Source organism: Centrocercus urophasianus, unplaced genomic scaffold, assembly GCF_019232065.1.
Source record: "Centrocercus urophasianus isolate 14NV4802_14NV808 unplaced genomic scaffold, USGS_Curo_1.0 seq_364, whole genome shotgun sequence".
NCBI classification, from domain to species: Eukaryota; Metazoa; Chordata; class Aves; order Galliformes; family Phasianidae; genus Centrocercus; species Centrocercus urophasianus.
In genome coordinates, this window is record NW_024884938.1 from 65,541 (window position 1) to 77,808 (window position 12,268).

Genomic DNA, 12,268 nt, shown 5'->3' on the forward strand with positions numbered 1-12,268 from the left:
TTCCATGCTTCCCACATGCAGTGGCTGCGATGCAGATGGCGAGGCATACAAATGCAGCATTTCAACACAGAAAACAATGTAATTAACACCGTGATTGCAGGATATGCCTTTTATTATAGATTTCTCTTCTAATATGTGCTAATACATATTGGGTTTAGCATTAGCTATATATCCTGAGGAGGCAATTGAATCACTTCAACCAGCTCAGCAAGCAACAAAATCTCCTTCCAGTACAGAAAATCAGTTCTGCAGCTCCTGTGACAAACTGAAATCAGGCCTGATGGCATTCCAAGTGCCCTGTGTGCTCCTATCCACCCAACTGGGCAGAGACACCGGGCTGCTTCATGCCATTAAGTTAGCAGAGAAGAGCATCGCTGACAAAGCAGAGGAAGGAAAGGAAGGAAGTCTGATGGCTGCTTCAAAGGATTTTCATTTGAATCCTTCCAAAGCAATTGACATTGCTTTCTGCTGCAAGGGGAAAGTGAGGAGAAAGTGTTGGTGGTAGACAAGATGCAATGTCTTTGCTGTTCCTGTGCCAAGTTCTTACCACCCCTAGAGGAGCCCTAGGCGCCATGCCAGCTCCCACCCTCCCTAAAACAAGCCCCTTATCTCCAGATGTGTGTATGAATGGCAAGCTGTGGTGGCTTCTGCTTCCCACCACTGTTGGCAGCCCACAGAAGCCCCAACACATGACTGCAGGACAAGCTCTGTTTCCCCTCAGCATCATACCTCCCAAGGTAGCTGAAATCCACCCCCTGTCCCCCCACCTGCAGCTCCGGGTGCTCCCATGCACTCACAGCACTCCATAGATTTCCTTTGCAAGCAGCCTCTGCTGATTCTGCATTTCTGCAGCACAGCCGGGTCGTTACCCAGCCACCTGGCAGCTCCCTAAGTGGCAATAATGGCAAAAGCAAATTTCTTCTTATGTCTCCAGACAAAGTGGCTGAATTTGATCTGCAGTGCTCAGATCCTCCCTGCCTCACGTAATTTGTAATGTCCTTGCTTATGCCATGGAAGTTACAGCCACTCTCCTGCACCACACATTTTCTCATTTGCCTTTAACTAAAATACACCCTGGCAGGAACCGAATGACGCAGCATAATCTCCTCGAGCTATTTCTATAGTAAAAAGAGATTAAAAAAACACAGCCAAAGGGCACACAGCCTCTGAGGGAGCAGCAGCACGTACTGTTAGATCCAGCCCTCAAATCCGAGCTCCCGCTTACAAGAAGCTGTCACCGCCGCGTTCAGTCCTGTTTGGTCCCAACACGCTGACCACGTGCAGAAACACCCCCTGTAGCTTCTGCAGTATTTGTTTGCTACTGCTGTAGTCATCGGGCTCACATCAAGTGCAATCAGCTGGCAGCACGGAAGGCAGACAGCCCAAGTCGCAGTGCCATTGGGACGCTGGGGCTGTGTCTTTCAGCCATGGGCACGGCGCTGCCCGTGGGATCGCTGCTGCTCGCACAGCCCAGCCCTTAGGAAAGCAGAGCGCTGCCAGGACTCTTCTGCTCTGGAAGCTGTTCCTCATGGTTAGGCCAAAACAGTTTGGAAATGGTGCACGAAAAAAGCCTGGGGTATTTTCAGAATTCTGAGGAGGGAAGGTTGTATTTAAAGGAAGTTTGGTTGTGCAGTCACTGCTGCAATTCATTCTGTTTACAATGGGCTCACCCAAGCCGTTCGGCTGCTGGAGTTCTTCTCCAGGCTCACATTTCTGTTTGCAGACACAGGACCGTGCTATTTTTGTAATATAAGTCCTTAGAGAGAGAATATCTCACAGTCCTTTCTGAAGCAAATTCCTAAGGAAGCGAGCTCTGTTTTTACAGAAGAATTCTAAATCATGTTTGTTTAACCCTCATGGTGGAGCACTGAGCGCCAGCAGCCCTCTCAGGCAGCGCAGCATCTCCAGGCTGTGCAGACAGGACACGGCACAGCCCTGTGTGGAGCTGAGCAGAGCCAGACCCAGCCCTGTGCAGTGACACAGCTCCACAAACAAAAAATACCCGTGGTAACTCCAGCCTTCAAAGTGAGACAAGGGCCAGGGGATGTAATTTTATGAAATGAGGCAAACTCAGCCTCATAGCTCAAGGCCATGCACACAAGGCCATCTCTCTGGGACTCAAAGTTAAAACTGTAAGACAAGTCCTGAGACGCTGGTACACTACGGACTCGAGGAAGAATTATTTTGGAACAGTTTCATCCCCTCTAACTTTGTCAAATAACTGCTTCACACCTTCACTGATTCACAGTAATAAGTCTCATCTTAAAATGTTTCTTTCGTATTCATACGAGCAAATTGGCATCTGCTGCTTTCTCCTTTCCAGCCTAGGGATGTAAGTTAGCACAGAAACAGATGTAATCCAACACGGTTCCTTCAACTCAATCAGCAAGGCTTCCATCAGAGCCCTGGGGCATCACAGCTGTAAAATGTAGCAAAAGTCATCCCAAAGCACTTAAACAGGGCTGCTAAGAGAAAAGCTTTTAAAATGTGAAGCAAATGACCAAAACAGGAGGGGAGAGATTGCTTAAGGGCTTCACAAAATCAACAGCAATGAAACCAGCTTCTGAGCCGTGAAGGAATAGTTACAGAGATGGTTGATGATCACTGACTTGCAAACACCAAATCATCATCTGCACAAATGTGCATGTGTCCATTCCACATTTCAACAGGTTCAAAGGGCAGGATGGATTTTACTGCAAAAGCCTCTTTTTACCATCATGCCATCACACCAGCAGAGACCACTCTGTGAGGTTTCCCCATCTCATTAAGCAAACGTGCAAATACGGTATTACACAATAGACCTAAACCTGGTGGGCATGCTTTGAAGGCAAATCTGTCTTCATCATCAGATGAGCCAACTTCATGTGCGAAAGTCTGCAAGAGCTGCTAAAACCCAGGTGGGGAAATTCATCCTTGCTGTTGGGGTCTGACCATAGACCAGTGTTTGTATGGCGCAAACAGCAGCAGTTACATGATGTACTGGAGATCACTGCAGCGGATTCCAAGAAGGGAGGCAAAACAGCATTACCTCACTCTGGAGTTCCCCAGTGGGAGAAGCAGAGCGGCTGCAGGCAGTGCATGGTCACCATCCTGCCCCCGCTCCTCCAGGATGCCATTAAAGGTTATGAAAATACCATGCTGGAAGAAGGGAGCTGTTTCTCTGCTGCCTCCCCTGCAGGTCCCAACCCATCACGGGGGTGGGAAATCTGCTGAGAACAAGCTCTGGCCACTCTCAAGGAGGAAACGTGCCAGAGCAGCCGGGACACACATGCTGCCATACGCACAGAGCCTGCTTTCAGTCAGAGCAGTTCTATCCGCCCACAGTTACTCTCTGCCATCTGCACGCTCCCAGCATAGCACTGCTTGCTGCCCGTGTGTGTGCTGACACCAGAGCAGTCCCTCAGCTTGCAGACTGTGGCGCAGGGGTAGGAAGCAGAGAAAGCCCAGGGCAACTCCATTTGCTAACCACCGAGAGCAAGAGGTTTTGTTCAAATAAAATAGCTCTTTGCTTGTACGTACTGAGCACAAGTAGATACTCCAGCCGTGATCCAACAAATACTCAAACTGTGGGGCTCCCAGAGCTGTTCGATGTGAAAATCTTGTTTTAAAAACTGCCACTGGCCAAAAAGAACCTGGTGTTGGTGCAGCCCTTCCCCAGACGTTGGGGAACACATCCCCACACCGCCAGGCTGGGAGCAGCACCCGCAGCAGGACACACTGCAAAGCAGAGCGCAGAGCTCACATCGGGACCTTCCTCCTCAGAAGACCAAACCCTGACACGCTGTGCAAAGAGGTTTGTGCCAATCCCAGCCAGCTCTCAGCAAGGCTGCCACATCTTCCAGCAAGGCAGACCTTTCTGCTGGCAGTCCTGAGCTGCCATGTCTGCAGAGCTGCCCCTGCCTCCTCCTGCCCTGCTCTTTATTTCCCATCTGCCCCCCAGCCCTTCTACATGGGTGATTCTGTTGTCACTCCAAGTTGGATACTAATTTCATCCCACAGCATCTCATTTTAATAAGCCCTTAATTGCCTCTTAACAAAGGGATCGTTTTGGAAGACTTTAACGATCTTTCTTGAAGAATTATTTGAGCGTTGAAAGCACATTATGCGCCCCATGCCCCCTGTAAACACGCTGCGGGTTTTCAAGAGAACAGCTTAGAGCACTGTTATTCGCACAAGCAAAGAGATAAAAACAAAAAACTCAGCATCATCCTTTGGCAGATACAAGAGCTCTGCCTGAGACTCGCTTTGTTCCTAAATGAGTTAAGCTCCTGCAGGATTTGAAAACTGACTGTATGCGATTTGCCAAATCCTCACCAAGAACTGCTGCCTTCTCACAGCAGATGTTACAGCTAAGGCCAACCCACTTTAATTGGTCACCCCCTACAAGGGCGGCACTGAGAAGACACAGAGACCAACACTGTCAGCACCAGGCTGTACTGCGTAGTGCCATGCCTCCAATGCCTTAACCAGAGTTTGCCCACATGCTCACAGCGCTCTGGAAAAGACCACACTGACACAAAAGCAGGGGCTCATAGGCTTCCTGGAGCCTTCTGATAGTGCTGCGTTTCCCTCAACTCCCCTCCACTTTATTTTTTTTAACATTTGGCCCTTTTCATTGGCTCTGGCAGGGCCTGGAGGGCTGGTGAGCTCTGACAGCTTCTGGGAAAGCACCTTAAACCCTGAACAGAAACACTTTTTGGAGAAGTGCCCATGATTCAGAATCCTTATGATGAGCGAATTTTTCCTTTTTCAATCACACTTAAACGAGCCTCCAGCAATACGAGACAAAGCAGGCCGTTCCAAAGGCACACTGACACACTCCCTACCGCCACCACCAGCAGCAGCCCGCTCGCCCCAAGCACAGCACAGTGCCCTGGGACTCGCTGCCCGCAGCAGCCGGGCCGGCACAGCCCACAGATCCCAAGCGAGGCTCTGTAAGGCGCCTCTGCTGCCTCGCTGCCCCACTGCAGGCCCGCAGGCAGTTTCCAAGAAGCCCAGTGGTATCCCTGAGCGCGCTGCACAGCACAGAGCCGCACACAGCACAGGGATGAGTCACTTCCTCTGCAGCTCTGCTCCCGCACAGCTCACACAAAGCGCGGCCGCTGCCTCTGTGCCAGCAGGAACCAGGAAACGCCGCAGCACTGCTCAGCGAGCGTGAGCCTGGCTGGAGGGCCTGCATTTCCAGTGGTGCTCGTCTTTTAAAATCAGTTATCCCACAGTGTCACCATCTTCTCAACTCCTTACCTCCCATCTCTTTTATTATGGTGTGAACTCTTTGGAGGAGGGAGAGAAACCTGTAGAAGACCGTTAGTACCACGGCAACTCTTCCAAGCCCTTATCACGCCCAGCCCAAGCCACAGAACCAACTGTTCTGTATACAGCTTTGGTCCTGGTTTTAGGGGGAAAAAGCACCCAGGGGTTTCAAGAAATGCAGACCTGTAACTTGAGTACACAGAAATTTTCCAAGGCTCTGAATCAGTATTGCTACCCTGTAAATGGAAAAAATAAGGCTTCCTTAATGCAGAAAACTTGTATGCAATGACATTTGATACATATGCATTTGTAACAACCTTTTGGAGTTTGGCACGTACATCATTATTTGAGTACTGACAGACTGTTGTGCAGATACAGAGCATATGTTATCTATAGCTCTATTGCTGATTTAATAGCATGACACTGATTCTCTTGTAAAGCAGTTGCAAATATGCCAGCTCTTGGCTACAGCTTTAAAACAGGGCCCTGTAGACACACACAGGAGCAGAAGCAGCCTATCAGCCACACCGTGCCTTTGAGAAGTGCAAGATGGTGACACATGGTAAAGGCAGCTCTACCTAAAGGCAGCCCCACAGCCTGCTGACTTCAGGGTGCCAAGCTACCCAGACCCACAAGGAGAGCACCAGTAAGCACCAAAGTGAGCCCACACACCCACAGGGCACGTGCTCCTTGACCTTGTGTCAATGGCCACCTCCTCAGTGTGATCAGCACAGTGCAAGCGGGACTGGCTGCTTTCCTGCCAGCTCCCCCAATTAGTTATCATCAGTCAGAATTGCACTTACCTCAGGGAAAATGGAACAGACAGATATCTGAAGAGTTGACACGGGAAATAAAGCAGCCTTGTAAAGCATGTTTATCCTAACTGAACTCCTTTGCAGCTCTGTGGAAATCATATGCACGCACGAGAGTCCTTCCCCTCCAGGCAGCTTTAACTTGCATTAGGAGTACTTAATCAGCAGTTCATGACTGACCTTGGCTGCGTTACAAGGAAGGTATTTGCACAGGAGTGGAAAGATTTTAAACAATTTATCCAGTGAGTTGGATGCAAACAGTTTTTCCTTTGAACACCACACATGCAAGTCCTTAGGCCAGCTCTTGGTTAATAACAGATTTATCATGAAAAGAAACTCCTGTGTTTCTTTGATGATTTTCTGCTTAATGGAAACTCAGGGTTCAAGCAGAGAAATACTGCAGAGAAGCGAGTTGTTATTGCTTCCAAAGGAAAACATTCACATGAGATCATTTTTATTAAAGAGTAAAGATCTAAATGTACTTCCCCAGCACTGAGTTGGGTGACTGAGTGTTTACAGTAAAAATTGTCAGTTTTTAAATCTTTACAAGTGAGACGCCCACTATCTGGACATTCTCAGAAAACTCTACAATTCTTGCTGCCCCTCTTAGAGAAGCTACTGTCTGCAAGGCAGGAGGCAGGCACACAACGATCTGGAGACCCGTGTACTTTCAGCATAGCTTTAATTTAATGATCAAAAAAGTGGAGATCTTGCTGCTATTTCATTCTTTAATAGGGAGCATTGGCACAAACTACAAATATGTAATTTTGACATCTTACCTAAGAGCAGCAGAGGACAGGTAACTTGCTGGTCCATTCACACAGTTCCTGCTGGCTTCAGTGCAAGTTTTTCCATATTTAATGAAGTGCAACTTGCAAGCTTTGGAACTGAAAGGCTCCTAGGGATGCGGTTAAGTGAAGTCCTAGCTCATCATTAAGCACCAGGAAAAGCAGATTTTGTGCAGCAACCTGAAAAGGGAACCAGGGAAACAAGAACCACTGCCTCCCTACCCTCAGAGCAACATAACCACAAACCCTACGTGGTCCATGTCAGAGCTCCACACCACCACTGTCCGTGCCAGCCACACTCAGCACTCCTGGCTCTCTCCCCGTATCTCTGCACACTCCAAGGCGTGGATTTCCTGGTTCAACACAGCTTTGCTGCTGCAGTAGTCTCCTCCTAAAGAGCACATAAACCTTCACAGAAACCTTTATGGTTGCAGGCTGCTTTTACTAAACAACAAAAGAACAACCACAAGAAGGGATTTAAATCTCGAGGCACAGATGCATTACAACAGCTGTTTATTACTACAGTGAAATATTAAAATAAGAACACCAACTTCATGGAAACAACAAAAGTGCAATTGTAATTTGGTATTAAATAGGAAAAGAATGCCTTAAAATGGACATTTTGAGCCTATTAACACTTTTTGGAAAAAAAAAATAGCAGCTGAACACTTTAATCTTTGGTCTAATTATTAACCAGCAAAAAATAGTTGTACCAAAAACATCCATTGCAGACAGACATGTAAAATTTACATTACTCTGTAGATTCAAATTAAAAGAGGAGGAATGTTTCTGAAACATTTAGTCAGATAAGAAATGATGCCCTTGCAAAATACATAGGATTTGTCAATACAAAAAGAAGTCACACATATGCATTCTGGTAAATAAACTTATTCTTTTACAAATGCAACTTTTCAGTGTTCAATAAAAATGATTTCGTTTGCACAAAACCTCTGTAAAATTAGCTTGCAGATAAAGAGAACCAAGAGCCCACATCAGTGCTAGGTCACATGCTCTTTCTTCTGCATTTTCATTTCAGCTTACACACACACACAGAGGATGCCGCGCTGAACTTACAGCACAGTCCTGACCTTCTTGCACAGCACATACATGCTGAGAACACTGCTGTGTGACTGCAGCACTGCTTGCTGGGAGGAGGGATTCCCGCAGCTCAGTTCCATGCACTCCTCCTTGCAGATGGGGCTCTGAGAGAGCACCAAGGCACTGCAGCCACTACTACTGCTGTCGTGGTTCTAACAGAACCCAACTGTCATCAGCTCCTTCTGCCAATCGTATTCATGAATGTCGGCCCTACATTAAATAAAGAAAATATACTTAATGTCTCAGGTGCATAACAGAGCTGCAAGTTGGTCCACCAGCATGCACGTGGTGCTTTGGGAAAGCTTGCCCAAACCAAGGCTAAAGCAAATATCTTCTGCCACCAGTCATCATAAACTCAAAATTCCTCGCTGAGCAAGAACTTACACTGAGTATCAGCCTATGTGGCTTATTAAAGTGAGTTTTTGCCTAACTATTCATCTGAGATGGATTCAACCTATTTGGAAATACAGCCAAAACAACACTCAGTTAAATTGCTTTTCCCTTGCTCCAGGTCTACCTCACTTTCAGATCTCCGCAAGCCTCATCCTCACATCCTTCAGCTCAGTGCATCTTCATTGACAGCTTGCCACCATTCTCACTCATCCCTCAGCCCAACTTCCATCACCTAAACCACTCCTACTCTCTACCATCTCCCCTTGTCAAGAATTGCCTGAACACAACCATCTTTTCCTTCACCTACACTTCCACAACAAAGTTCTCACCCTTACAGCCTTCCACCAGTACAGGACACACACCAAGCATGCATCCCGCTCACAGAAGGAATTACTTTTCTGAGAGAGGGATGCACAATGATGAGAACAAACCATCAGCCAGCTAGAGTGGCTGTGATGCCAGAATAAAGAGCTGGAGTGTTTCTGTTGGGTGTGCAGGCAGCCACAATGCCCTGGATTGCTCATCCAGTCCTTGAAGATCCAATGGTGTTGACCACAGCCCTGCAGTCATTTCAAACACCAAATAATATAAGTCTGCAAAAATATGGTCTGCTACAAAAAGACAACCAAGGTAGCTTACTTAGCCTTAAATACCATGTGCAAAGAACATTTGATCAATACTACCTTTAAATACACTGGTTTTATTTGTAGAAAGAAGCATGGTGCTTCAAATATAAAAAAACCCAACTTGCGGGTATGACCTTGTCTATAATTACCTGAAAATAAGACTGCAAGAGCAGTTAAAAAAATAGAGACAGAAGCAGGCAAACATCTGCCTGGGGAGTGTTTCCATTTAGAAAAATAGATTTGTATAAAGTTTTGTAGATCTTACAAATGTTTTGTGCTTTGTTGCATAGAGCTGTGAATAAGGCACACCAGTATGAACATCAGGGAGGAGTGTCTCAGTAATTTCAAGTCATCCTGAAGCATCCCAGGGGTTACCTTTCATAATTTATAATCCATTTCAGAGTGCTCACCTAGGATGCAGGGTGGTGGTAATGAAGCACACGTTCAACTTCCTGAGCATCAGTAATTCAGTAACTCGACATTTTAACTTAAAGGTTTGGAATTCTACATTTGCTGACACCCTGGGAGACATGAGGGTCCCATACCAGCTGCAGTACAGCTCTACACGCCATCCCAGAGACACAGACACCAGGCAGAGGCTGACAGCCCGAGCACTCCTTCAAGCTGAACCTCACAACCAAGACAAGGGAGAAGCACAACAAACAGCTCAGTGCTGCCTGTTCAGCCCTGTGAGAACTCTGGGAAGTATTCTCACGCACTCTTTCCATAAGGAGTGGAAATTACCTCGCTGATGCTTACATTTGCAATACATCAGAAGCCACAGCTGCTTCGCCGTACCATGAATAAGTGCTAAACCATTTTTGAGTACCCTGAAATATTTTACTTCCTCCTCCCCACGGTAAGATAACAATTTGCTCACACTAGAAAAATCCCATCAGGTCATTTGGTCAAAACAGTGCCACAAGCAGACAGATGGTGGCAGCCCCAAAAGCCACCAAACTGCTCCTGGAAAGCACAGGGGCGCAGCAGGCAGAACACATCAGTGAGATGCGGACTGGTTGAAGCCTGGTTCCAAACCTAACAGGAAGTTTGTGTTGTTGTTGTCCTTGTGTCAGAGCATGTTCTGAGAAAATCATATGCAACATATCTCAAAAACAAGAACCCAGAGTATTTCTGTAAAAAGAAGGTTTTCCTGAGGATGACTCAAACATCATCCCTTTAATAAAATACTAATGCCTTCTCCACAGTGAGTATTTAGTGCGGCCAATTATCCTAAAATTAAGGCCTTTGTGAAAATAAAGTGCTATTTGTTTCTTTTTCTCAGTATTTCAATCCTTCAGCATAACCTTCATTTAAAACAGAAATGCACAAATAGATTCTTCATGCTATCATCAGAAGTTTCACTTCTCCCCCTAGTTCTGCTTTAAGATGCTTATTACATTTCCATTCAGCACGATGTTTTACATTACACAGGAAATTTAAAGCATGTCACTGAGCATTTCAGACTGCAACCAATACCTATGCTCAAATGCTCATCTCATTTTAAGAGCACCTCGGCACAGTAAGAGGTTTTGTTTGTGCTCACGGGATTTTTAAATCCCAAATGGATTTTGTACCCTAAAAATCACATCTCAGAAAAGGTCAGTTTTGCCACTAGGGCAAGTTAAGATAGATTTCCAGAACTGTCAGTTTGAACCGACCAAAAGTAACGCTTTCCTACCAAGGCACTTCCCCAGAAATTCAGTAATCCTCCTACGAACAACCCACCACGACGACATTAAAAATAAAAGCTATCGCCATTTCCTTAAGTCTCAGCCTTCCGTTTCCCAGTTTTCTCAGGTTCGGGGATAAAACCACAGAACATCCCAGCGGGTCCCACCGCGGGCAGCCGGGCGCACGGCGATCCCTCACTCCGCGGGCAGCTCCTGCCGCGCCTCGGCGCCGTGCCGGCACGCAGCCGGCCGCAGGTACCGGGCTCCGCCGTACGTCCTGATGAGGTGCGGCGCCTGGCTCCAGGTGTACAGCAGCTGGAAGGCGGCCAGGTCCAGCGTGGGCCCATCGAAGGCGGCCAGCAAGTTCACCGGGGCGGCTTCCTTGAGGAACCTGGGCAGCGCCACGGCCTCGGGGAGGCTGGCGTTGCCCAGGAAGAAATGCATCAGCGTCTGCTTGCGGAGGCAGTCCCTGAGGTACATCACCAGGTCCTCCAGGCGCTCCACCAGGAACCGCTCGTCCCAGGCTTCCAGGGGCCCGTGCAGCATCAGGGAGAAGAGGGCCGTCTTCAGCACGTAGGAGGAGAGCACCCGGCCCCACTGCGAGCAGAAGGGCTCCTCCAGGCTCTGCCCGCGCAGGTCCCGCAGGCCCTTGAGGAGCTGCAGGCACTTCAGGTGGCAGGACGAGGCCGGGGCCTGCTCCTTCAGCCAGGCCAGCAGCCGCTGCTCGTGCCGCGAGGCGTTGAGGCCCCACAGCGCCTCGTGGGCCGGGCCGGCCGGCGGCACGTCGGGGGGCAGCGCCGTGAGGTAGAGCGCGTCGCCCAGCGGGATGGCGGGGATGAGGCGCACGGCCATGGAGATGTGGCAGCACACGTAGTCGGAGCAGGGCCGGATGTGCAGCGTGGGCGGCCGGCCGGGGCAGGCGGCCAGGCTGATGCGGCAGCGCTCCTGCAGCCGGTAGCGCACGGCGCCCAGGCAACGCTGCAGGTGGCCTTGGAACCAGCGCAGCACCAGCGCCGAGGAGAGCAGGCGGCGTCCTCGCGGATCCGCGCAGAAGCCCTCCACGAAGGGCCGGTAGCGGCGCGGCCAGCCGGCCCCCGCGGGCGCCCGCAGACCGCAGACGAAGGCTCCGCTCGGCGCGGCACGGCACGGCTCGGGCTGCAGGCGCGGCGGCAGGCGCAGCGGCACCAGGACGTCGAAGCAGTCGGGACTGCACACCTTGTGCTGCTCGTAGGCGCTGCCGACGCGCACGAAGTCCCCGCGCAGGCTGAGGGCCGTCGGGCCGGGCTGCAGCCCCTGCGCCTTGGCGGCGCGGACCAGCTCGGCCACCACGCGCCCGACGTGCGCCTTGCTGTGCCCCAGCACGTGGGGCGAGAGCCGCAGCCGCCGCTGGTGGAAGCCCTCCAGGGCGCCGCGCCGCGCCGCCGAGGGGCCCCAGCCCCCGCCGGGCCTCGAGCCGCCTCCCGCCGCGCCGCAGCAGCGGGCCAGCAGGCAGCCCAGCAGCAGCAGCGCCGAGCCCTTCAGCAGCGGCACCGAGCCCGCCTCCGCCGCGCCCTCCTCTTCCTCGCCCTCCGCCGCTGCTGCCGCGCGGCCCCCCAGGGCCTGGCAGAGGCAGAGCAGCGCGGTGC

The 12,268-nt window shown here is 49.9% G+C and overlaps 1 protein-coding gene across 1 annotated transcript; it reads right to left on the reverse strand.

The window, feature by feature from the left end:
* Nucleotides 1-7,349: 7,349 nt before the first annotated feature.
* On the reverse strand, nucleotides 7,350-12,263 carry ITPRIPL2 (ITPRIP like 2; the record flags this gene model as incomplete). The annotated part of the gene is made up of 1 exon (XM_042831835.1): nucleotides 7,350-12,263. A coding segment is annotated over one exon (1,425 nt), but the record flags the coding sequence as incomplete, so codon positions are not given.
* Between the last annotated feature and the right edge of the window lie 5 nt (nucleotides 12,264-12,268).